Source organism: Podarcis filfolensis (genome assembly GCF_964270895.1).
Source record: "Podarcis filfolensis genome assembly, chromosome: 5".
Taxonomy (NCBI): Eukaryota; Metazoa; Chordata; class Lepidosauria; order Squamata; family Lacertidae; genus Podarcis; species Podarcis filfolensis.
In genome coordinates, this window is record NC_139608.1 from 33,018,288 (window position 1) to 33,044,045 (window position 25,758).

Consider the following 25,758-nt stretch of genomic DNA (forward strand, 5'->3'; position numbering starts at 1 on the left):
CAACTTGGCAAGAAAGCACCTGAACATGCGATATTGGGTCACTTGGCCAGCTTCTTTGACAACAGTTGTAAAGAACAAGACTAGATGCATGAGACATTAAAATTCAAATATTACATCTTGTGTTTGTGTGGATCACTAGCCACAACGCCAACATTATCACATCAAAGCAACCGCAAGCTACTCACACAGGGGTCCATAAAAGCGTAGTGGAGGAATCACAAATTTATAAGCAAGCGAAGCAAGAGATTTTCAGTCAGAAGTCAGAAGTGCCAGGCAGAGTTGTGTGGGGCAGTGTATTTCATTGAACTGAGTAGAGTAACTGATATTTGAGATAGCAGGTGTGGTGGAGTATGGGTGAAGGCAGCAACTTTTAGACTACTTTTTAGCTCTGTTTTGTTCATCTTTTTGTATAGACTACAATTACTTATAATTGTTTTCTTGTGGATTTCCTAATTTTATTACCCGACTTAGTGGGGTCAGCTTAGTAATGGCCCAAGCATTGCAACAGCTGGTGTTCAGTGCTGCAGCTGTTGTTATTTATCGCTTGTAAGCTGTATTGGGATTCTCTTCAGTGGAAAGCAGAATGGAAATACAATCAATATATTTGTATCTAGCTTTTCGATAATTGCAGTTGCTATTTCAGTCTGGACCATAATGTCATAGGATTGGTGCTGGTGAGGAGTAAAAAAAGGTAAAGGGACCCCTGACATTTAAGTCCAGTTGTGAACGACTCTGGGGTTGTGGTGCTCATCTCGCTTTACAGGTTGAGGGAGCCAGCAATTGTCCACTCCACAGACAGTTTTTCTGGGTCATGTGGCCAGCATGACTAAGCCGCTTCAGGCAAACCAGAGCAGCACACAGAAACGCCGTTTACCTTCCAACCAGAGTGGTACCTATTAATCTGCTTGCACTTTTTGGTATGCTTTCGAACTGCTAGGTTGGCAGGAGCTGGGACCGAGCAATGGGAGCTCACCCCGTCGCAGGGATTCAAACTGCCAACCTTTTGATCGGCAAGCCCAAGGCTCAGTGGTTTGCAGTAGTAGGGTCTATTTCAGCACCTGGCCTCCTTGGACAGCTGCTGGAACCTAAACACCCTGCTAGGGCCCAACAGTACAGGTGCCTCTTTCGTCCCTCCTACTAGTTCATTTCCCCAGCTGCCCTGGAGAAGGAATGGACCACCTCCTACATTGGAGGAGTGTGACAGACAAGTTGCTGTTTGGTGGTGGCAGTAGCACGCAGCATCAATGCTCTCATCCTTCCCAGGCAGGAACCAGCATTTTAATTTCCTACCATGTCTGACAACATCTGGAGGGCATCACATTGACTATCCCAGCACTAAACATTTGCACAAGTGGTGACTTGGAGCTCAAAACAGGCAGGGAATGGCTGGTTGTGCCTTTCTTACAATCAGCCTTCAGCTTGCAGAAGATCTTTTCTTGTCCTTTATGTGATTTGTGTGTCTTTCTTTCTGTTTGGATGACACAGCATCGTGACCATTTCTATTAAAAGTAAATGTTGGATTTTTCATACATCCAGAACATCCACAGAATGTAAACAGGAGTTAAGGAAATTCTGAATAAGCACACACATACACACAATCAGGTTCATATAACTTGATATTATGTAGTCCATCTTCCAGAGCTGTGCTCCCATCGATGTTTCTCTTCTCTTCTTTTATATTTTACAACGGTCATTGCAACATCATTTTCTCTCTGACCTCTAACCTCAGAAATCTGTTTGCTGCCTCTGCTTTGTCCTCTTGAACCTTGGTAATGAAGGGAAAGTTCTGTTTAGGTTATCTCGCTGACCCTTAGACTTTATTATCTTGGAAGCTGTAAACTTCACCCAAAGAAATATAAAAAGGACAGAATTACAGTAAGCTCTTTCTCCTTTCCAAGTTCCATATCTGAGCCATCCCTGGATTTAAATCCTAGCCGCAATGCCTGTTGATTACACTGGAACATGGGTGATGGTATCCAATGACAACTTCGAAGGTTACATGGTTGCTTTAGGTAAATATAAAAATAAGAATTTTGAATTGGTGGGATACTTTGTTCTACATTTAATTTAAAAATAAATGAATAAGATTTAATTCAACATTAACTTTTGCCTTTATAGCAAGCCATTTCTAAGCAGATATATTTTGAAGTAAGCCCAGTGAATACAGTGGAATAGCAAGTACGTTTTATCTCAAACATTTCTCTTTGAAGGTTTTCTTTTCTCTTTCTCCCGTACAAAAGAATTTGTCAGTCATATTTCAACACCTATGCTATATATGAGAGATCATTGAACAGGCATTCTATAGCTGAAAGGCACAGGTGATTTGCACTGACCTAAACTGCAAATGGGTCAGAAAACCTACTTTGCAGTACAATCCTATGCACATCTACTGAGTAGTAAGGTAAGGATGACTAAGTCTTGCTCCTAGGAAAGTGTGCATAGGGCTGCAGCTGGAATCTTGTATGGTAACATTTATAAGAAGCTCTCTGTGCTCACAATTTGGTGCCATAATCAACAACCTGAAAGACAGGTGGTGCCTCTGGAAAATATCTCCCCCTCCCCATCTCTGCATTAACAGCAGAAAAGTGGCCCTAAATGTGTCACAGTTGTCCCTGTATTTTAACTCCTAATCTGCATCATAAATTGTTGAGGGTGGATTGTTCAAGCAAGGAAGGTTGTTTTAATTGAACTTATGGATCATTAGCCACCCTATTTTTCCTAAGTACAAGAGGGACTTCTGACCCCCACTCCCCACCAGTCACTGAGACCATGTTTCAATGATGTAAGCAGCATGTTGTACCTAGATCTTAAATGTTTATACTACCGCCTGTCATCCTGCCAGGGTGTCCCTGCAGCATCTCAGCAGTCAGGACACCCTGTTCCGTGGCGATATTTGCTCATGCAGCGAATCTGGCCACAAGCCAGCAGTCCAATGGCCAAGATTGCTCGTCAGATAAAAATAGGAAAAAAAACACTGAACAGTTGCGGTGTAGAAAAAGTCCTATAGGGACATGGGAATAAGTCCCATTGAATTCAACAGGCCTTACTTCTGAGTAGACATACTTAGGGTTGCACTGTTAGTCACTGAGGATGGTATTCAACTAAGTTTTACTCAGAGCAGAAATTAATAGACCTAACATAATCATGTTCATTAATTTTAATTGGTCTACTCTAAGTAAAATTTAGTTGAATACTACCCTAAATATATCTATATCTATATCATGTAATCCAGGCTTCCTCAACCTCGGTCCTTCAGATGTTTTAAGAATGCAGTTCCCATCATCCCTGACTACTGGTCCTGGTAGCTATCATGGGAGTTGTAGGCCAAAAACATCTGGAGGGCCAAGGTTGAGGAAGCCTGATCTAATCTATTTCTATATCTACCAGCTTTCTGCCAAAGTGAGTTACTTCTTGATAAGTGTGCAGAGGACTGCCTTAGATTACAATCTGGCTAAACAGTTAAACATGTGCACAAGTGCAATTCATACGAGTGATCTTTCCACAGCAGTGCTAAGTACAGTTGTACCTTGGTTGATGAACGCCTTGCGAGTCAAACGGTTTGGCTCCCAAACGCCACAAACCCGGTTTGCGAACGTTCTTTCGAACCTGAACATCCAAAGCAGGTCCCGTGGCTTCCGATTGGCTGCAGGATGTTCCTGCAGCCAATCGGAAGCCACGCCTTGGTTTCCGAACATTTTGGAAGTCGAACGGACTTCTGGAACGGATTCCATTCGATTCCGAGGTACAACTGTAATGTATTCCATCAGCACAAGGATTGCCGCTTGTGCAAAATAATCTTCCCCCCTTCTCCCCCTTTGCACCCTCTAAACCTGCTATGGGAACTCTCCAACCCTCCAGAGCAGATGGGCTACACATGGGGAAAGAAGGGATGGAAAGTTCCATTATGTAAACAGTAATCCTTATGCTGATGGAATCTGATAGTTGTATACCGGCAGTATCATATGGCCCAGGATGTAATACTCCACACACACACCCCAAAAGCAGAAAGTCCTTTTGGGCACACATTACTTTATTGTTTATAAATGTATGTTTGAAGTTAATCAGGCCCATTGTTAACATATTTATTGTTGTGTCTGCAGGCATTGGCCTTGCTACGAGAAAGATTGCAAACCACCTGACACAAACAAAAGAAATTATTCAAGAGGGAAACCATTTCAAGACGAAAACGCTGAGCACTTTCAGGAACTATGAAGTGAATTACACCGTAGGAGAGGAATTTGAAGAGCACACCAAGGGGCTTGATGACCGAGTGGTAAAGGTAGAAACTTATGATTTGCTTTCCATTTACACAGCAGTCAACACCAGCACCTGACATTCAAGAAAACAGGTTGAAAGCAAATTATAAATGTTAAAGAAATGTTTATTTATAAAGAAGCAGCTATTTGCATTTCAAAACGTGGATGTTTTTCTATTGCAACTATTTATTCCATATGTAAATCATGACAGTTTTTCAGCTTGTTGACAGCAAGACAGAATTATTTTTTCAACTCCTCATGGTTCCACCAGATACTTATATATCCCCCACTGGCTCCTCCAGACTCCCCACAGGCTAAAGCAAATCCCGCTTTCTGGTGGAAGCAACTGCTGAGCTACTGCATATGACCATTCTACCTGTGGCGGCACATTTTTTTTCATGTTAGTTTATTTTTTCCCCCTGTAGCTCCCTGTTTCTGGAGAACTTTTTAACCAGAGTGGAATCCATACACACATAAAAACCATTCTGAAAATGCTTTTTAAAAAGCATTTTAAAAAATGCATTGAATTTTCCATAAGGCTCACCATCGTCATCTAGTGTCACATTGTATATCACAATTAAAACACACTTAAAACATTTTATTTACAGCTGTATAGTTGAGTCCCAGGAGTCAAGTGAGCCTGATGCAAACTGTGTCCTAGTTAGGGCTGCGTCATAGTCAGTGGTGGGCCAGAACCGTGAGCCAGGTGCTGAGCCAGAAAGTTGAGGGGCCTGCACATCAAAAGCCAAGAAGACCTTGTGGCTCATGCATGAGTGCTCTTGTTCAAATAGGAAGACTTTATACGCTTTCCTGTCTAGTGGAGTCCAATGGCCTTTCCTGAATAGGAACGGCTATGTCACAGCTGGAGAGTATGCGTATGTTCACTTTAGTGGATTAAAATCCAGTGAGGTCAAACACACACACACACACACACACACACACACACACACACCTCTGTGTTTCAAGTCACATTTGCACAGTTTTAGAGAGGGGAGAGGATGTCTTCACCCGAAGTTCTCCCTAGTTCCTCCATTGTTCCTGGTTCTGAGGAGAAAATTATAATATGGAAGACAAGCAGTGCTGTCAAAATTGTAACTGGTTAATAATAATAATAATAATAATAATAGAAATGCCCATAGGTTTATTCATCATTTACCAAGCTGTGAGACAGTTATGCCCATATTGACCTTATATGCAGGGATGGAACATCTAGTTTTGCCACCTGAGGTGAAATGGGAGTGTGCTGCCGCTCTGCTGCCCTAACATTCCCTCTGAAGCCTCACTTGCCAGGATCACAAGAGTTCCATGAGATGCCAGAAGCATCCATCATCACCTCTCCTCACTTCTCAGGTGGTGGCAGGGGCAAGGCAGGGAGTCCCACTGATTCCACAGCCTTAGGCAGCTGCCTCAGTATGCCTCATGGACGGGCTGGCTCTACTATTATGGAAAAGTTAGTTCCTGTGTTTTGTTGTTGTTGTTCCTCTTTTCCCAACAGTAAGATCTGGCCACTCTTCTGGGGAGGGGGTGGAGACTCTCTGGATTTCCCTTGAGGGAAGATAATTGCATTGATCTGTCTCTCAGAAGATATTGGTCTGATCTGATTCTGAGGCAATTTTTATTTCAATCCATTTCCATCCATTGAATTGAGCTCTCTGTGAAGCAACTCTCAAGCCAAGGTCTTGTTTCCCATATGGCTACTTTTCAGTGGGTAGCTTCCTTCTCCCCCAATTGGATTACGTTTTATTCCTGATTGTAACCTAATCTGTGCCTACACCGTTTGGTATCTACAGAGCTAAAACAGAATGGCAAGCATTATAATAGCCAAATCATTTCCTCTCCCCTCCCCAAGATAATGTGGAGGAGTATGCTGCTCATAGCCAACATCTTTCCTATTATCTGTGACCTTTTCATGCCCTGACATCACAGCATGCTCCTTATACCTCTGTCAAAGCTATCCTTTACCAGTCCTGTCTCGGCTAGAAAACTGCCTCTTCCCTGAACTTTCAATAACCTCAATTTTCTCCTATCGTCACTGTTGTTATCTGACGGAGAGTAGAAAAAGCATCTTATTTCTTTTATAATTCTATCTGATTTCTTATCAAGATGATTTCTGCCTGATATCCCCCCACCGACACACTGCTGTTTTTGCAGGAGGCTCAGGAATTGATTATTTTTAAAGAGAGCTGTTCTTTTGCAATCTGTTCTTTTCAGGGCAGAGAATGTGGGATGTTGCCAGACAGCTACAGAATGTACAGAGGTCATATTTTTCTCCCGATCACAATTGTAGTGAAGCAGCACTCAAATGAAAGAAAGGAAGAAAGAGACTATAATTCAAATATCTCCTCTGGTGTGTGCCTGCACTACTATAGTAGCTGTGATCAGGGCATCCCCATTCTTCTTATTGCACTTCCAGCTGAGGAGTGGCTCCAAGATGCCTCTTGTTTGCACACAGAGCACTGTCTTTCGTAGTAGTCTGACCATGATAAGGTTGACTCCACCCTTCCTTCCATTTCCTTTCTGTCCCCCCCCCCCAGCATTATTCTAGCAGTAAACACCTGTTTTGGTTAGCCTGAAAATAAATTTGGGGACCATTTACATATTAGAATATGCTCCTATGCAAAAGCTTTGAATACAAGCTGCTGTGAACAATCTCTTCCCTCCCAATATGCCCCCCGCATCCACAACAGAAGTGTGTGTGCATGTGTATTAATGTTGTAGCAGTTAAAATGATCCACGGCTTTTCCTGCTGCTGTGCTTTACAGTGTGTTTGTGGCTTTCTTCTGAGGGAGAACGGAATAATGCAAATTTCATATCTGTGCTCCCCTTTCTGGAGACAAATCCCGTCATAAATTCACTTTATTTAATTATCTTCTTTTGTGCGTATATTATGGATCATTGTGTCAGGAGAAATAGCCGGGAATTGAAAACATAAAACACTTTTAGTGACACTATAGGCGTTCTACTTAAATTTGGGGAGCTGGGAGAGAGGGGAGGGGGTGGTATTTGCTTGTTGTGTGTTCCCTCTCTCCACCCCGCCAACTCTGTGCTGCCATTATGTCACCCTGACTCCAGTTTATTCCGATTTGTTTTTAGCCTCACACGTTTCTACCATGTTGCTGAACTTTATCATTTGATCCCTGCAGACGCTGGTGACCTGGGATGGTGATAAACTAATCTGTGTCCAGAAAGGCGAAAAGAATAACAGAGGCTGGAAACACTGGATTGAAGGGGACAATTTGCATCTGGTAAGAGCCGGAATCATTCATGAAAGATATACCAATAGCAGTACTGCAGGAAAATTCAGTAACTTGGGGGAAGGGCTGTAGCTTTGCATGCAGCAGGTCCCAGGTTCAAGCCCCAATGTCTCCAGGGGGCCGGGAACCCCAGAGAGCCGCTGCCCATGTTGACTATTCTGAGCCTGGCTTCCTAGCATATCATTACCATAATGAACAAAGGCATATATTTGCCTCCGCCTAATTTGAAGCTATCAGGAGTATTATTTACCTACAGAAAAGATGTTCTTGGGGGGTTGTAAGAAGAATGATGCAGAAAAGCAGGTCAGAAAATTGCTCTCAGAATAACCATCAGGCACCCGGTATATACAATCTCTAAAGCGTATAATTTAGTGCCACTGGAAAAGCTGAGTTCATACAGCTGGGTTAGTAAATGAAGTCCAAGCCTGACATGTAGTACACTTGAGTGAGGCTACAGGGGCCTGTAAAGAAAACAAGCAGTCAGTGAAGTATGGAAAAAATAAATGAGAGTTTACATATTAAGAGGACTCGAAAGAACAATCGGGAAAGTGAACAGGCAGACTTGGGTGAACCAAAGAATTTCAGTTCAGTTTTCAAAGCTCTTTATGGGCACAAGCCTCAGTGAACTAAATGAACAGGCAAAGGAGATGGAGATCTTCAGCCGACAAACACACATAGCTTTTGGAAATGAACCTGCATGTTTACTTCCTCTGATATGGATCTAGCTGCATAATCCCTAATGGCTTTGCACATCTTCTCCATGTAGAACAGGATGGCTTGATGAGTTAATAATTTTCCCAAACACTTTCCATATCCCCGTTCTAAACACATTTAATTGAAAATTAGTGCAACGGGGGGGGGGGTGGTTTTCCCAGCTGAAGGGGCACATACCCTTATATGAAAACCTTCTGGGGGCCATATGCCACTGCTAGGGGCTGGGGGAGAAGCAAAAGCTCGTGGAGCAGCAAATGTTAATTTTATCTTTTTACAGTAGGCTTTACACACACACACACACACACACACACACACACACACTTCTCTCAGTTCTCCATCCAGGCAAACAAGAAGTATTATCAGAGTCCAAGGACACATTCTAGCCAGGCAAAAACACTCAAGGAAGTGCAAAGCCAAGCTAATTGGAAGTGTGGTCTGGGATGAAGGGAAGGGGATGAAAAGGAGTTATGGACTCAGGGGATTCCTGAGGGATAGATAGATAGATAGATAGATAGATAGATAGATAGATAGATAAATAGATAAATAGATAGATAGATATAGATAGTCCTGGCGGGCCATATTTGGCTTCAAGCCTTAGATCCTCCATCACTGCTCTAAACAACTGTGTTTAATGTTACCTCCCGAATGTATACATTTTTAGTCCTTGCCCAGAATCCAAAGTTATTTTAGGTGCAACCACAGGCTTGCAAACCTCTTAGGTAGACTTCTGAACAACCCATCTGAAGGCTGCCCTTCCGCATCCCTCTAAGTCCCACTATTCTGTTCCATTCCAGAGCAAGTTTAGAAGTGGCACTTTTTCACCCTGATCCCTAAAACGTTTGAAACATCCTCTGGAATCCAGATTCAACAAACCTTTTAACCAGATCGCTTGAGTTCCAGTACATTCCAATAAGTTCTAGTAGCTTGATATGGTTCTAGTACAGTAGTTTAATATGGCAACATTAGTTTATCCTTTGGTCTGATCCAGCAGGGCTCTTCTGTTACATGTCACCCCAATCTCTGAGTGGCGCAAGATTCCTATACTCCAGACACTTGCCTAGTGTTTGTGTTTCCTTTGGAAATGAGGCACAGTGGAAACTGTGGCATCTTTCTTATATATGGCTTATTTACGCACATATACAACCTGAGCCTATGATGGAGAGGTCGATGCATTACGCTCCTAGAGGGTTCTGTTTCTCCCACTGCTGGATCCAAAGAGATCAAACATGGCTTTTTGTCCCTATGCTTAGCTTGCTGTGTTTAACAGACTGACACTTTGTCTCACAGTGGAAGGAGGGGCTTGCACTCATCTACCCTCCGGCACAGAGTATCTGCTTTGTTAATCACCCCTTACCTTTCTTTTGTTCTCCATAATAGCTTTTCTCCCAGGTGTTTTCCCGAGCACAGAAAAACTGCTTTGGCCTGTATTTTCACACTGTTAAATTCAGTGTCTGGCAGCCCATCTTAATAGTCCATCTTGATAATCCAAGGCCCACTAGACACAGGAATTAAGGGGAGTCAAGGCACCCACAAACGCTTAACAATACTAAATGGTGGACACTCACCAGATTCCAGTTAGTCCCTTAGTCAAAGTTTTATCATAGGTGGACTGAAAAATCTGCTGATGGATTCCATATAAAAACAGAATTTGGCAGCCTTCATCAACATTGCAGTGCCTCATGACACATCACAATTTTCTCCAAACCGCAGGGGTGAAGGAGATGATATTAGAAATTAAATTAAATTAAATTATTAATTTAAAAATGAGGACCATGGAGCATAAGCCATATGATTCATTAGCTTGTGGTACTTTCCCTTCACCCTGATAACAGCTTTGCACAATAGATTATTATCCCCATTTTACAGATGAAGAACCATAGGGTAGTAGTTTATCCATATGAACTTAACTGAAAAAAGAAAAGAATCCAAAATTATTTTTAAAAACTAAACACCTTTGCAAATTATGTTTAGAATTTAAAAAAATCCCGCTGCTGTTTTTTGCAACATTCTACCTCTGTTTACATTGTCACTATCCAAGCCTGCATAGCTCACTTTAATACAAAACCGACTATTTGCAAACTCTGAGGGGCCAGTCTAAAGGGATGAGGGATTAATTTCACAGACTTACAATAGGAAGCTACCTACTCATTTCTATTCTTTTCACGATCATAAAATTCTGGCTTCACTTTTAGCAAAAGAAGGTCAATAAGATGTACAAAATTACCATTGGGTTGATTTCATCCCTGCAGAAACCAGAATCTTATCCTGCTCTGTGCCAGACCTGCTTTATATTGTTATGAAACAACTTCAGAATTGGCTAGTAATCTCATTGACTGGATTTGTTAGGGTTGGTATAACATTCTGAGAAAAGGTCCACATTTTGTTGGGAAACCAATTGACAAAGTGTTATACTTAACTCCTGTTACCTTTAAAGCTTTTCCTTCTCTCCTTTTGCAATTTCCTTGTTGCTTCAGTGAGTTTAATAAATTACAGTATGTTGGTTAATAATAGACAATGCAACGTCCCACAGTTACAGAGCAATTCCTATGCATTTCCCCATTTTTATCCTTTGTAAAAGTCAATTCAAGTGTCAGAATCTAATTACTGCAACCTGTAGTGCTTGCTGGCTGATTGGTTATATAAAATACGCTGCTCTTTCCCTTTTAATAGCCCAGCCCCACTGTTAATGCTCTGGCTTAGCTGTTTTCTCTGCAAGTCTGGAAGGGAATTGTCTGCGCTTACCGATGGTTTTAATGTTGTAGGAGCTGACATGCGAAGACCAGGTGTGTCATCAAGTCTTTAAGAAGAAGAATTAAATGGATCTGAATCCCATCCAGCTGTACACTGCGTCATTATTATATTTTTGCTGAATTAAATAAATAAAACCTTGACACTGCCAGAGATCTGCTGTTCAGTTCAATGAGTGGGAAACCTCTTATAGTAACATCAAACACTCTCCTACGTGGTTTTTTAAAAGAGCTCTTGCTTTCCAAAGTTAAATAATGTATGTCTTGTTCTTCTAATTGTCCCCCACGTAAACCTTGGCAAAAAAACATTTCGGCACCAAAGACAAAATGTCCTCCAGCAGCGATGTAAGAAATAAGCACACTTATCTTGACAATGGCCCATCACTCCATGACAGTCTAATATACATTTCAATGATGATGAGGGCAAAGCCCGTGTTCACTGTACTTTTTCTAACTTGCTTAGCTATGGGTCACCAGGACTCTAGTTTCAGGCAACAAAATGGCTCAGTGGGCTGGGAATGAGACTCAAAGCCACTAACAGCTAGATCACTAAATTAAATTTAGGAAAGGAAGATCGCAGCCATCGGAAAAGTCCTCTGAACAAACCTAATTTGTTTCTAGTTTGTGTTCCTCAGAAAGGTGTCTCTGAAAACCCACGCCACAGATATTCAACGAGCTTAACGGGAGATTTAACTCGTGCCTCTCAGAGTGCTTCACATCAGAGTGCTTCATATCATGGCTTCAGCTATATCTCAACTGCTGTCCGAGGCTAAATAAAGGAACTATATTTACACACTGACATTTAGGGCTGATGTGGCCAAGAGGTGTCCTAAAGCACATGTACCACACAGGTACTCTTGTCAGGGGATCAGTACTGGATTGCCTGTCTCAAGACTTCTTGAGCCAAATTCCACTTCTCACAAAATGCGAGCGTAAGCTCTGGTGTGGATGCTGGCAGCTGGCTGAGGACTCTGTAACCCAGCAGTGGGGAACCCTTTTTCCAACCCAGGGCTGCATTCCCTTGTGGACAACCTCCCAGGGGCTGCATACCAGTATTGTACCTTTGTACAGGAGGCCACATTCCAGCCATGCGGAGTTAAAGGTTTTACACATGCCTGATCATCCTCCATCCAGCAAAGCAAGGAGCATTATCACAGTCGGGCATGGCCCAGCCTATCTCGCTTTGCCGCCTGAGGTGAATGGGAAGGTGCCGCTTCCCTGCTGCCCCTGCTCCACCACTGCCCCACCACTGAAGGCTTGCTTACCAGGGTTATGTGGCAGTGGCTTCCAGTTGATAGGCTCATGAGATCTTGTGGAACTCTCGAGAGATCTCACCAGAAGTCTCACGGGATTCAGACTCCTGAGGCAGCTGCCTCAGTGTGCCTCATGGGCAGCCTGGTCCTGATACCAGCCCAAGAACACATTCTAGCCAGGCAAAAGCACATTATGAGAGTGTAGAGCATGGTCAACAATGTCTGTGGATTTGGGAGAATTACAAGGGCAAAGCGTGTTCTCCAATAAATGAGAGCACGTGTTGCGGTGTGGGCCGCCGGGCCAGCCTCTGGTTGCCAGGCAGGTTAATAGTTGTTGCCTGGCATTGCGATTGGATAACCGGGTTGCTGGGGCAAATTGTATGTTGCAAATTGGGTGGGTGGGACCATAGTCTTTAAATATCAGTACACTCTGGTTTCTCTTTCTCTTTGCAGAGTGCATCGGATCACCCGCCCGCCTGCCCTCTTTTCCGGTTGACCTTGCTTTGCCTGTCATGGGGTCGTCTGCCTTGGCGCAGGGGCCTAGTAGGAATTTTGCCATTTGGTGATTGGCTGTGCCATTTGGTTTTTGCCTACTACTCAGCAATTCGTCACAACTTGTAAGGTTGTGGTTAGGCATTGGTTATAATATGCTGGTGGTGGAGGGGTCAGGTTAGGCCGTGCCTGCCCCTCCCATTGCGCTGAAGGGAATTCTGTTAAAGGAATCCTGGGGCTTGCCATGATTTCGTCCAATCCCTGTCATGGGACCAGGGCCGCCCAATCCCTGTCATGGGAATCCTTGTCATAGGACCGGGCCAGCAAGCTTTCGGGGAGCTGCTGGGGCGAGCGGCGTGGGTCCGACGCTTAGCTCAAATGATCCCCAAGTTAGACTTTCCCTTCTACGGGCTACTGATCGGACCTCGGGATGAGCCAACAGTGTGACGCGGCAGCTAAAAAAGCCAATGCAATTCTGGGCTGCATCAATAGGAGTATAGCATCTAGATCAAGGGAAGTAATAGTGCCACTGTATTCTGCTCTGGTCAGACCTCACCTGGAGTACTGTGTCCAGTTCTGGGCACCACAGTTCAAGAAGGACACTGACAAACTGGAACGTGTCCAGAGGAGGGCAACCAAAATGGTCAAAGGCCTGGAAACGATGCCTTATGAGGAACGACTAAGGGAGCTGGGCATGTTTAGCCTGGAGAAGAGGAGGTTAAGGGGTGATATGATAGCCATGTTCAAATATATAAAAGGATGTCACATAGAGGAGGGAGAAAGGTTGTTTTCTGCTGCTCCAGAGAAGCGGACACGGAGCAATGGATCCAAACTACAAGAAAGAAGATTCCACCTAAACATTAGGAAGAACTTCTTGACAGTAAGAGCTGTTCGACAGTGGAATTTGCTGCCAAGGAGTGTGGTGGAGTCTCCTTCTTTGGAGGTCTTTAAGCAGAGGCTTGACAACCATATGTCAGGAGTGCTCTGATGGTGTTTCCTGCTTGGCAGGGGGTTGGACTCGATGGCCCTTGTGGTCTCTTCCAACTCTATGATTCTATGATTCTATGATTCTATGATTCTATGATTCTATGTCAGTTCTGTCCCGGGGGGGGGGGGGGACAGATAGTCACAACCAATGTCTAAACAACCACTCACTGATTTTGTATTTTAATAAAGTTGTGGCCAAAATAGTGCCCAAAAACCAAAACTAAATTACGTGTTATGTGTGAAGTTATTTGAGGGGTGGCCTGGGGACCTACACACGCAATACAGAGAGGTCTGAAGGTGCACATTAAGCCCCTAGATCTGTACAGTCTTATACCTGCTGTAACCTTTTGATTGCTCAATGCACAGAAATGATCCATGTGTGGAGATTGGGGCTGGGATAGGGTCAGTGGGTGCAATTCTGATCCTAATGCCTAGTATAACCTGTCAAGACTGTATGAAACATGTGGCTGTGGCTATAAGACACAGGTTTTGCATCAGGCCTTCTTGACATTGTCAGCATACATGCCAAGATCACGAAAGAAAGAAAGAAAGAAAGAAAGAAAGAAAGAAAGAAAGAGGGAGGGAACTAGCCTCTTGAAAAATGGTGGAAAATGAAACAAAATCGCATACCCCATGCACACACAGAGTTTAAACTTCCAAATTCATCATAATGTATTTTATTCATGAACTCAGTCCTTTAGACCAGCATGTTATGAAAAGGAAACACATGTAAGGTAATGTATTATGTTGCAATTTGCAACAGTACTGGGTGATTTCAACAATGCTCATTATGTTCAATTTCCTGCTAAACTACCACAAAGTCCGCTATCTTCCTCGCAGCAGGAGAAACATTAGCATTTGGGTGGGTGAAGGCGGGGGTGAGTTCTGACCAATAAATCAGAGAGCATTCACTCAGAGCCTCTTAACACCTTGATAGTGCAATATTATGTGAATCAGGGACTCAAACTACACAATATGGTAGCTACGTATATGTGCCCTTAAGGGCACGTTTGGTTAGAAAATTGCCAGCATGGAGGGCAGCAATCCTGATCAGGACTATAGCATGATGTACTTTTAACACTTTGTCTTCTGCTGTATGCTAATCAGTACTGAGGGACCCCAAGATGTATTGCAAACATTTGCTCCCATTTAAGCAAATGGAAAGTTTTTACCAATGCAAATTGCAGGTGCAGGAGGCTTGTTCAGGGTGTTAAAGTCTCTTATATACATGCACTCATGCCATGTTAAGGCCCCAACCCAAATCAGAACCCCATGCTGGCAATTTGTGTAAAGAATAAACCTCTGCCCAGTGGCATAGATACATAGTGAATTTATCATTTCACTTATCATTTATCTGATCCATCGCCTTGCATGGTGTATGCAGGAGATGACCCACATACAACTCAATGAAGTCCACTTTCTACCCTGATCCTCTCCAGCTGTAGTCTATAGCTATTGCCTCCAATAGGACATCCATCTTGCCACATTTTTATCCAGCTCTTGTTCTCCTGAGGGCTCTAAACACAAGTTTGCTGTTATACTGGAAGCATTTTTCTTTTTATTGTTAATTGCTCTGGGAGCTTGGCTGTGAAGCCTTATAGACATTTGAGAGGCGGGGGGACCTATAGTTCATAGCAGGAATAACATATGGACTTGGGCTGTGGCATGGAGAACAATATCTATATAACAAGTCTTCAACCCCTGGGTCAGCAACCACAGGTGATTGGCGAGGCTACATCAGGTGAGTGAAAGCAGGCTGCCATGTTGGATTCCAGCTTAGGTTTGCAAATGTGTGCATGGGTCCCAAAATAGTGGCAATCTGTGTTCTACAAAGTGCAAAGTTCTACAGAGAGAGCAGCAGTGGATCCCTTCCTTCCCAGCTTTCAAGATTTTGCATGGATTGAATTACTTCTGGCGGACAACCCCCATCAATTCACATTGGGCAGCATACACCCAACATTTTATTCTAGTTTCAATGGAGACTGGGTACTTGCTTTTCCCCCTACACAATCTGCACATAAATCTAGATCTATTGTATATATTTTTTTTGCCCCTGAAAAGTGCATCTTGAGAAATTGGTTTCATTCCAAAAACAAAAGCTTGTTGCAAATTGATTCTGCATCACCCTACAGTGTGTACTTTATTCAAGTAAGCACACCCACCAATGTGGACAACAGGATCTAGACTCAATCCAGATTGAGTCCCAGCTCTGGCCCAATGGTTGCCAGTGGCTTGATTTGAATTAATTTTATGATGAATGATTTTAGAGTGCTGTTTGTGCTGTACTTTTGTACTGTTTTATTGTTGTTAGCCGCCCTGAGCCCGGCTTCGGCTGGGGAGGGCGGGATATAAATAAAATTTATTATTATTATTATTATTATTATTATTATTATTATTATTATTGAAAGCAGCATGTTGAGGATGAGCATGAACTCTTCTAGAATGAGAAAAACTACACTTCTGCGTCATTAGTTGGGTGTGGATTTGTGGTGGAGACTGCTTTCTTTTTACAAGATATTTTTCAGAATGGTTTCAGGAGAATAACCAGAGAGAACTACTTCTTCCTCTCATGTCATGTTTCACAAATCTTTACCTACAGGCACAGGTTCTATGCACCACACAACTACATGCCACGATGTTGTCTGTATCTTTTTCACATGGCTGGGAGCTGGGTGGCAAGGGCAAGGGAGTTGGGAAAGTTTTTAAGAGGGCCCCAGTTCAAAAAGTTTGAGAAAGACTGCTCTAATACACACGGAGACAGGAAGCAATTTAATTACAATATTTGTTTCTGCTCTAATTGGCAAGTTCACATTTAGCTGTAATGCAGAGAGATTAATAGGACAACAGATGCACTTACGTTTTTAATGCAGGGTTGGGTCCTTTTCCTTCCTCCCTGCTCCCACACATACACAGCAGAAGAGGCTCTTTTCACATTTAATTTGTGAGTGATTGGACGGGTAGCGGTGGGGATGGTTATTAATTTTGGTCTTCCTGATTGCACTTGTTATGCAGATCTGAAGACTAGAAGATGAGGTGGAATCATTTTGTGAAAATGAGATTAAAGGAAAATTAACCAGACATGCATTTTGAGAGCTGCAAAAATTTTGTCAATTATTTCCCCCACTTCCTACTTGCTATAATTAGATCTTGTGTTGCACCGTGACTGATTACACTAAGAGACTAATACATGAGAGGGAAGATGGCAGAATAATCAGAACAGCAATAGGACCCTGTGATGTCACAAAATAATGGCAACTGTGAAATAACATTTTGCTTGCGAAAAATCCCGAATTCAATCCCAGGAATATTCAGTTACAAACAACAAAGTACACTGATAGCTTGCAAAGCCACGCCCAGTCAGAATACTGGCCTACATGGACCAACAGTCTGGCTTAGTACAAAGCAGCTTTTGCGGGCTTTTTCATAGGTTATGCTGAACGTGCACAGGCATGGAAGCTGTGCTATCAACAGCTAACTGGAAAAGCAGTGGTTCCACAGGGGGAAATAAAATAAAATAAATTGGGACAACAGAAACAACCAAAGCTGTTTGCCTCCCTCAAACACACTATCCATTGCAATGTGGGAAGAGGATTTGTGATAGACATGCTCAGACTATAGATATGACCATAGCAGCCATTCTGGACAAGAGGAAAGTATAGTCATGAATGAAAGTTTAAGTAATAGATTTAGAAAGGAATGGATGTATTCTGGAGATGCTAAAAACAACCAATAGAAGGTTGCTGTGCTGGGCCCGGGGGTAACCCAGTAACCACGGTCCAGGTCCGGTCCAGAATATGAAGATTCTGCTAGGAGTCAGTCCGACAGGGTCAAGGCAGGACACGAGGCAAGGACAGGTACAGGATCTCAGGCAGGATATGGCATACATTAATGTTGCTCCCACAACCTGGGGCAGGGTCCGACAGCCTTTTATCTTTGTCGGGGTAACGGCCGGTCCTGATCCCCCGGCAACTCACCTTCCTGTTTCGCCCGAAGGCGAACACTCCTCCTGCAAGTACTCAGGTCTCTCCTTCTCTCAGACCTTAGTCTCTGCAGCTCGAGAGACGTCAGTGGGTTACTAGATCCAGGGGCCGCCTCAGCCTCCTCAGCCTCTTCAGGATCAGGCCCCAGACTTGGTTCAGATGATGCCTGAGGCAAAGAATCCAGTGCAGACTGAGACTCCTCTGGTTCTGAATCTGAGTCTGAGCCCGAGTCCCAGGCCATCACAGTTACATTGACCTGGATTAGAGACAGTGGTGTAGCTAGACGCTTGGGCACCTGGAGTGGTGCACGCCCTGCACCCGGTGGTGGGCCGAGCTGCCCATGAGGGTGGAGCAAGTTGCCCACGGGGGGGGGGGGGCGAGCCAGGGCAGGACACATTGCGCAGAGCCTCCATGGAGTCCGCCTCCGCCTCCTGCCTTTCAGTTGTAGGGCGGCTGAGGGGGAAGCGGCAGACAGATGGAAGCCCCACACTTCTGTTTCAGGCACTCTGCAGGCTCCCCTAGCTATGCCTCTGATTAGAGAAGAGTTTTATGTAAATTTTTATGTGGTACGCTTGAAAGTTGAGGAAAATAATGGAATTAGTGGATGTAACTGGGGAGGAAGGGCAAAGAAAGAAGAAGGAAGATGAAAGGCTCTGTCTCCACCAAATTCAGTTTAAGACGGCAGTAATTCATCTGGAAAGAAATATTGCAGAGTTTGGAAGTGAAGGTGAAAAGTAGAGGTGGAAGGGCAGAGGTGTGATGCCTAATCAATCCAGCCAACAGCTAAGTTGCTTGAAGCATCACATTTTAAAGGTGTACACATAAAATAGAATATGTGTTTACTTAAAAAGTGTAAATGGGATTCCATGCAAAAAACACCTGTGTGGAGTTTTTGGTGTCCGTCCATCTCAGGAGACACCTTTGGGGGCGAAGTCAAACTGTTAGAAGGTTGCAGCGCTTGCTGTGGCTGTAGAGTTGAAGCAGGAGAGGCATGTTTGGTTGCAGCTGGGGCAGATGAAGGCTCTGGTTGTGCTGTTGCAGATGCACCATGGCATTTCTTCTCTCTGCACTCCTCCCAGTGGTCATTCTTCCTCTGGTCATTGCAATGGATTGATTCACGACCTGACTGTCTGTCTCCAGGCACTATGCTTGTCCGCAAGGGATTTCCACATGGCAGGGTTGAGAGTAGCATATACTTACGAGTGCCAGAGAGCTGACAGCAGCTGTGGTAGTAAACCTGGCTTTGCCTTCATTTAATGTGTGAAACAGCACTGGGGCTAACAATTTACAATTAGGCCCCCTCCAGACGTCCTTTATTTTTTATTGTGCACCCATGATAAGTTGTGCCTATGATGCTACTGGGGCGGTCATATGTGACCCCACTTTCAATACTACGTGGGCCTGTAAGAATTTGGGGGTCATCACCTTGCTTCACTATTAATCAGTCCATATCCTGTAATGTCCTGCTGAAATCCTGCAACTTTTTATATCACTAATGTTCTGAGGTGCTCTTGCACTCTCTCTCTGTAGATGTATTTGCTTGTGAATGGCTGGAGGGGTGTGTATGGGTGGATGGGGTGAGGTGGATGTGACGGAAAGATGAAGACCTAGGACCATTAGCAGTCCACACTCATGGACTGTAGACATGCCATACACTTAAAGTACATGGTCTCTCCAAAGAACAACAGAAACTGTAGTTTGCAAAGGGGGCTAGAAATTGCAGCTCTGTAAAGCATAAACCAAGGGACACGGGTGGCACTGTGTGTTAAACCACAGAGCTTAGGACTTGCCGATCAGAAGGTCGGCAGTTCGAATCCCCGCGACGGGGTGAGTTCCCGTTGCTTGGTCCCTGCTCCTGCCAACCTAGCAGTTTGAAAGCACGTCAAAGTGCAAGTAGATAAATAGGTACCGCTCCGGTGGGAAGGTAAACGGCGTTTCTGTGAGCTGCTCTGGTTCGCCAGAAGCGGCTTAATCATGCTGGCCACATGACCCGGAAGCTTTACGCCGGCTCCCTCAGCCAATAAAGCAAGATGAGCGCTGCAACCCCAGAGTCGGCCACAACTGGACCTAATGGTCAGGGGTCCCTTTACCTTTAAAGCATAAACCACAATTCCCAGGATTCTTTGAAGGAAGCCATGTGTTGGATTTGAGAAAGAGAGAAATATTGTGACTTGTTGATGTCCTTTAGAGAGAAAGTAAGACTGTGGGGTGACTTTGGCCCTGAGGGAATGTGGCCTTCAGTGGAGAAAAGTTTCTTCAACCCCAGGATGAGGCTTTCTGTTGTTTATTTAGCCATTTCCATTTTGTTATACTTTATACTCCTAGTCCAACCTAAAATTGCCCATTAAAGACTTTATGAACAACTAGGGTAAACTCTGTCAAGCATGCTGTTCTCAGAAGCCCTATTTTTGACTGGAGGAAATGAAAATGAGACATGAAGGTTAAACAGGGTCTTTACCAGTTTAATCCCATAGTATTGCCTTTGGAGTGCTTTTTTCAACTTAGGATAGCAATTCAGTGTAAAATGTCTTCAGTTTTTACAGCCAAGGGCTATTTGATCTATCCGTCTTCCTTAATTGCTCTTCTGTAACGCGTTTCCATCTTTTTTGTTCCCCTGCCTTAGCAAGTTTCACAATTTAAATCGTTAATCCTCTTTTGCACACCTCAACTCAGCATTAATACTTACCCCCCGCTGTTTTTCCTCAAGACTCTTCCATCTGTTTTTCTTAGCAAGTGTAATACTCAGAGAAGGGAACTGTAATAAGTAAACTAAGCTTTTCTTCCCAGGTATATATTATTTTCCCTGGAGAAGCAATGGGGATAAAGATTATCCGGCAATAAAATGTGACTAGAGGGCCTCTCTGATATAGAATTTCCTCTCCAGGGCTTTCAATGCAGTATTCATTTCGCCTATCTGGATAATACATTAAACATGTCTCTCCAGCACATGGCCACAGGAGGAAAAGTACTTGGTAGCATGCTATTTTCCCTTGTGTCAGGAAATACAACTTCCTTGACTGGACTTAAGAAAGACTATGGTGCCTAGAAGCCTGAAAAACTTTAGTTGTATCCAGTTGATCAGTTAGTATGACAACAACACAGCCAGGATCAGTGCCCCCCCAAAAAACATGCCATTTCTTGGTTGCTTGCACAAAACCCCATGTCAATCTTTAACAACTATAACCAGCTTTTTTTCACATAGCCAGCCCTTTGCTTATAGTAATTGGAAACACTGTAAGATTTAGGACAGCCTTTGCCAACCTCATGGACTAGATGGAAGGATGAACATAAAAAGAGTCTGTTGGCTGATCCTTCCAGCTGTTCATCCTTCCAGCTGTTTTGGCCTACATCTCCCATCAGCCCCAGCAAGCATGGCTATGCTGATGGGAGCTGATGAGAATTGTAATCAAAATCAGTTACAGCCCTGGGGTTGATGGAGGTTGTAGACCTAAGCATCTGGGGGGCATCAGATTGGTGACTACTGGTTTTGCATATATATTTGGTGTCTTCTACTTACACTGCTGTCTTGTGGACTTTGGTCCTCATCTTCCGCTGGCCTTGTTTCAATTCACCTCTAATTTTCGCCTTCATTGACCAAAGGTCTATATAATTAGTTTGGTCCACTGTTCATTCATTTGTTCATTTATGTAACCCTGTCCTTAAACTGAGATCCGAACTCATGATCACCTGCTACTGAAGTAAGTTAGGTTGGCATAAATGCTAAGAGCATAAAGTTGCTCATTTTGGAAGTGAAAACATTCGCCTTCGTGAGTTTGCTGCTCCTGTTGTGGGTCAACAATATCACCTTTGCTTCTCAAACCTCAGGGTCATCTTTGATCTCTTCAAGAATATTCCTGACAGGTGGCTTTCACTGGGTGACAGACACTCTGCTTGATAAGCATGTAAGAGTAGTTTGCTTGATCAGGCTTAAAGCCGATCTAGTTCAGCATCCTACTCTCACAACCAGATGTCTAGGGTAAGTCCGCAAGCAGGAGTACAATAGCACTCTTCCCACTTGTAATTCCTAGCAAGTTGCGTTCAGAGGCATAGCCACTGGGGCTAGTAACCACTAATGAGTCACAGCAAAATATTTCTTTCATTACTAGTCCAAGATATCCAGGCATTTAACTTACATGTGTTGGTTTTTTTAATATACAATAAAATAAATGGCAAGCCATTTTACTCCTGTAAGTTCCCTGACCTCTTTGAGAAGCAAATGCTGGTAAAATATTCAGCAAACACACCTGGAAAATGAATTTCTGCTGTTAGAGGATAAAAATGGCACAGACAGCCTCCGCTCTCTAAAATAACAGCTTCCCTTCCTTAAAAACACAGATTGCTGTTTGTCACTAATGGGTTCCCTAAAAGCATTAGCAATTTGCTTTTCCTGATGGCTGAACTGAATCTATGGAAAACATGAATATTTAGTTAAAATGTTAGCAAATCAGAAGTCGCTAAACAACATAACAGTTTTCTGCAGAAGAGCCTTGTGGGGTATAGGTCTCTCCACTGATTTGCATACAGATAATATACGCTATTATAAATCCCCAAATGTGAGTCCCAAGGAAGACTAGGATGTGCATAAAACCTTATGGGCCAGTCACACAGGCATTTTTCCTTCCTTCCTTCCTCCCCCTTCCCAAGTGTACTGTTATTCCATACTATTCCATACGAGAGCCAGTGTGGTGCAGTGGTTAAGAGCAGTGGACTCGTAATCTGGGGAACCGGCTTCGCGTCTCCGCTCCTTCACATGCAGCTGCTGGGTGACCTTGGGCTAGTCACACTTCTTTGAAGTCTCTCAGCCCCACTCACCTCACAGAGTGTTTGTTGTGGGGGAGGAAGGGAAGGAGAATGTTAGCCGCTTTGAGACTCCTTCGGGTAGTGATAAAGCGGGATATCAAATCCAAACTCCTCCTCCTCCTCTTCTTCTTCTTCTTCTTCTTCTTCTTCTTCTTCTTCTTCTTCTTCTTCCCCATTCCCCCCCTCCCCCGGCCATGCATTTATAGCTTATTGCCCTTCCCCTCCAGAGTTCCATCTTCCTTTCTTCAGACTCTCCTGTTCTTTGTTTCAGGAACCTCTGAAGTCACATCCACCACCCATGTAGGTCTCTATTTTGTCTTCTCAAATATGGCTGTCACCCATCTTCACCAGTGAAATTGCCGCTACCGAGATCTTGTCACTGTGCCTTTTCTCCAGCACTGTTGTGTTTGTTTGTTTTTAACTGATCTGAGTACAGCTGATTGTTTTGTCTTTATTCCCTTCTGTTTCTGGCTTCTGTAATGCTCCTCCTCCTCCTGCTGCTGCTGCTGCTCCAACATCTGCTGCTTCTTGTAACCCCTATGTAGGTGTTACAACTGCTGGGAAATAAACATGTGAAGGGAAGCAGTGGGGGCAAGTATGCTCACTCTAGGGATGTTTTTATCACCTTTTGGCTTGTGGAAGGTGACTCTCTGCAGTGTGGAGCCTCTTGTGCCCATGGAGCTTAGGGGAAGAGCATCCGTCTTTCATGCAAAAGGTCCCCAGTTTCAACGCCTGGTATCTCCACATTGGGCTGGGACAGACTCCTGCCTGAAAACCTGGAGAAAACCAGTCATTGTAGGTAATACTGAACTAGATGGGCTGTTGGGTTAAGGCAGTTGAGATAAGGTCTTGGTATAAGGCAGTTTTCTATGCTGCTTTGTACCTGTGCATTTTGGAACCCTGATTTTTCCAGTGCTCCAAAATGTGTCAGGAGCTTCCATGGATTGAAAAAAAAAGCTCTCTGGTTCAGACAGTCACATTCCACAAGTTGGAAGCTCAAAGGGGATAGAAACACACACACACACACACACACACACACACACACACACACACACACAATGTGTTCACCTCCCAGGGTTTGTAATGGCTGCAATCACATTTCTTCCTGATTTTGTCTTTCCCCCATAAATCTGCCTGCATCTCTTGTCCCCCTCAAGTAACAGACACACACACAAAATCAGGTTTCTACCTGTGACAAGGACTTCTGTTTATTCTGTTCTGTTTGGAACTTGATGTATAAAGGATAGAAATTTTTGCCATTCAAACTGGAAGAACAATTTTATGAACTCTGGCTCCTTCCATTTTTGATTACAGTATAGACTGTAGTTAACCTCTAAGCACTGATTGCAGGTACATCTCATGCACAGAGAATGTTTTTTTCTTTAATTATTTGAAATTCGCCCCTCTTATTAATCAGGTTCTATTTAGAACAAATGAAGACAAGATAATTCAGCATACTCCTATGCTGCCCATGAGATGAGGGCGACAAACTATCTTAAAGTAAAGAAAAGAAAAACTAGTTGCACTTTTATTATTGTATAATATAATATAATATAATATAATATAATATAATATAATAGCTGCACTTTTATTATTATTGTTGTTGTTGAAGAAATGCTTAATTCTAAAGGGTGTGCGAAATATTCACTGGCTAAAAATCCCTGCTAAAACGAGCACACAGGGAAGTTGTCATCTGCACAATAAATGCCAGTAAATGCAAAGGTCAGCTAATTCAAGGGTGCTATAACAGACAAGAGTCTGGAAGTTGCACAGGAAATTATTGAACCAAGCTAATACTCAAATGTCTCAAAGTAGTTTGGGTTAACAAGCCTTACTTTGGGGAAATATTATATGTCAAATGTAGCTTACATAAAAGAACATTCAACTAGGAATTATTGCTTCAGATTCAAACTGACTTTTCACCCTTTTCAGAGGCTCCCATTTAAGGGTATACAATGGGGGGGGAGAGACATGCATCTGACCCCCCCATTGTATTCCCCTTCCCCTCCATGCTTTAAAATCAGCTCCAGATAGATTGGGGGGTGTAGGGGAAGGAGGAGGGATGCGGGAGGCACTGTGGTCTAAACCACTCAACCTCTTAGGCTTGCTGATCAGAAGGTGGGTGGTTCGAATCCCCACAGCGGGGTGAGCTCCTGTTGCTCGGTTCCAGCTCCTGCCAACCTAGCAGTTTGAAAGCACACCAGTGCAAGTAGATAAATAGGTACCGCTCTGGCGGGGAGGTAAACGGCACTTCTGTGCACTGCTCTGGTTTCGGTGTTCTGTTGCACCAGAAGTGGCTTAGTCATGCTGGCCACATGACAAAGAAAAACTGTCTGCAGACAAACGCTGGCTGCCATGGCCTGTAAAGCGAGATGAGTGTTGCAACCCCAGAGTCGTCTGCGATTGGACTTAACTGTCAGGGTTCTTTTACCCTTACTTTTTTTAGGGGAAGGAGAGGAAATGGACATCATGTAGTGTGGGCAGAGTTATGCTGGATACAAGCTTTATGGTGGCAGAAGCTTGGGATGCAGTTTGCAGAGCTTCATCTCTCCTGCTGTTTAAGGTGCTGATAGTAAAGTTATGTGGCTAGTTCTTATTCTCATTAGGAATGTGACATACATTTTTCCAACTTTGTATTTTGATTGTGGAATGCAATACATGAATTCATCTCTCAGCTTTGTTGAAGAGTCGTTTCTACATAGACATCTGGACATGGGGCAGGATGCAATGTTGTTTGGTATCACACATATGAGCAAGGGTGTGTGAAAGTTTCTGAAAGACGAGGCTTAGGAAGTATTAATTCTACTTTAACTATATCAAAATACATCCATTAACAGTGTATGTAGCCACTGATGAAGTTTCTTTTAAAAAGAAAAGAAGGGTATTGAATTCTGCCCATACAGTATTAAAACTCCATTTTTTATGTTTAAAGAAGGCTTTTACAGAGCAAGTAAAATGACGAGAAACATGAATAGTGTAAGTGGACTTACTGAACTAATCTGAATGACTTAAAAGTGAATCCAGTAAAATAAAGTTTCCTGATGAGATCATTTTAGAACAGTTTACAGAGTCTATATGCCACCTAGTGGCAGAATATATGTACTTTTAGTGTGTGGGCAAATCATATGAAACAGGTCCTGTAGCTCTAAAATGCTACCTTGATAACACAAATGCATATGGCATTTGTGGCCCCAAACTGTATCAGAAATTAAGGAGGCTACATTGAAATACTGTGGTGCTTAATCACGGTGCAGGGGACAGACATTTAAATTTAC

General features: G+C 43.4%; 1 protein-coding gene across 1 annotated transcript; it reads left to right on the forward strand.

The window, feature by feature from the left end:
- The first annotated feature begins 1,867 nt into the window (after nt 1-1,867).
- RBP2 (retinol binding protein 2) lies at nt 1,868-11,127 on the forward strand. Its single transcript, XM_083613981.1, has 4 exons — nt 1,868-2,012; nt 4,101-4,279; nt 7,400-7,501; nt 10,987-11,127. The coding sequence occupies exons 1-4, from the start codon at nt 1,940-1,942 to the stop codon at nt 11,038-11,040; spliced, it is 408 nt and encodes a 135-aa protein (XP_083470107.1). The 5' UTR covers nt 1,868-1,939; the 3' UTR covers nt 11,041-11,127.
- Nucleotides 11,128-25,758: the final 14,631 nt, after the last annotated feature.

Bases quoted from the DNA above. Each gene is read 5' to 3' on its own strand.
- RBP2 (XM_083613981.1), top strand. From the start codon at position 1,940: ATGCCTGTTGATTACACTGGAACATGGGTGATGGTATCCAATGACAAC. The intron at 2,013-4,100 runs GTAAATATAAAA...TTGTGTCTGCAG, and splicing joins AGGTTACATGGTTGCTTTAG to GCATTGGCCTTGCTACGAGA. The intron at 7,502-10,986 runs GTAAGAGCCGGA...TTAATGTTGTAG, and splicing joins AAGGGGACAATTTGCATCTG to GAGCTGACATGCGAAGACCA.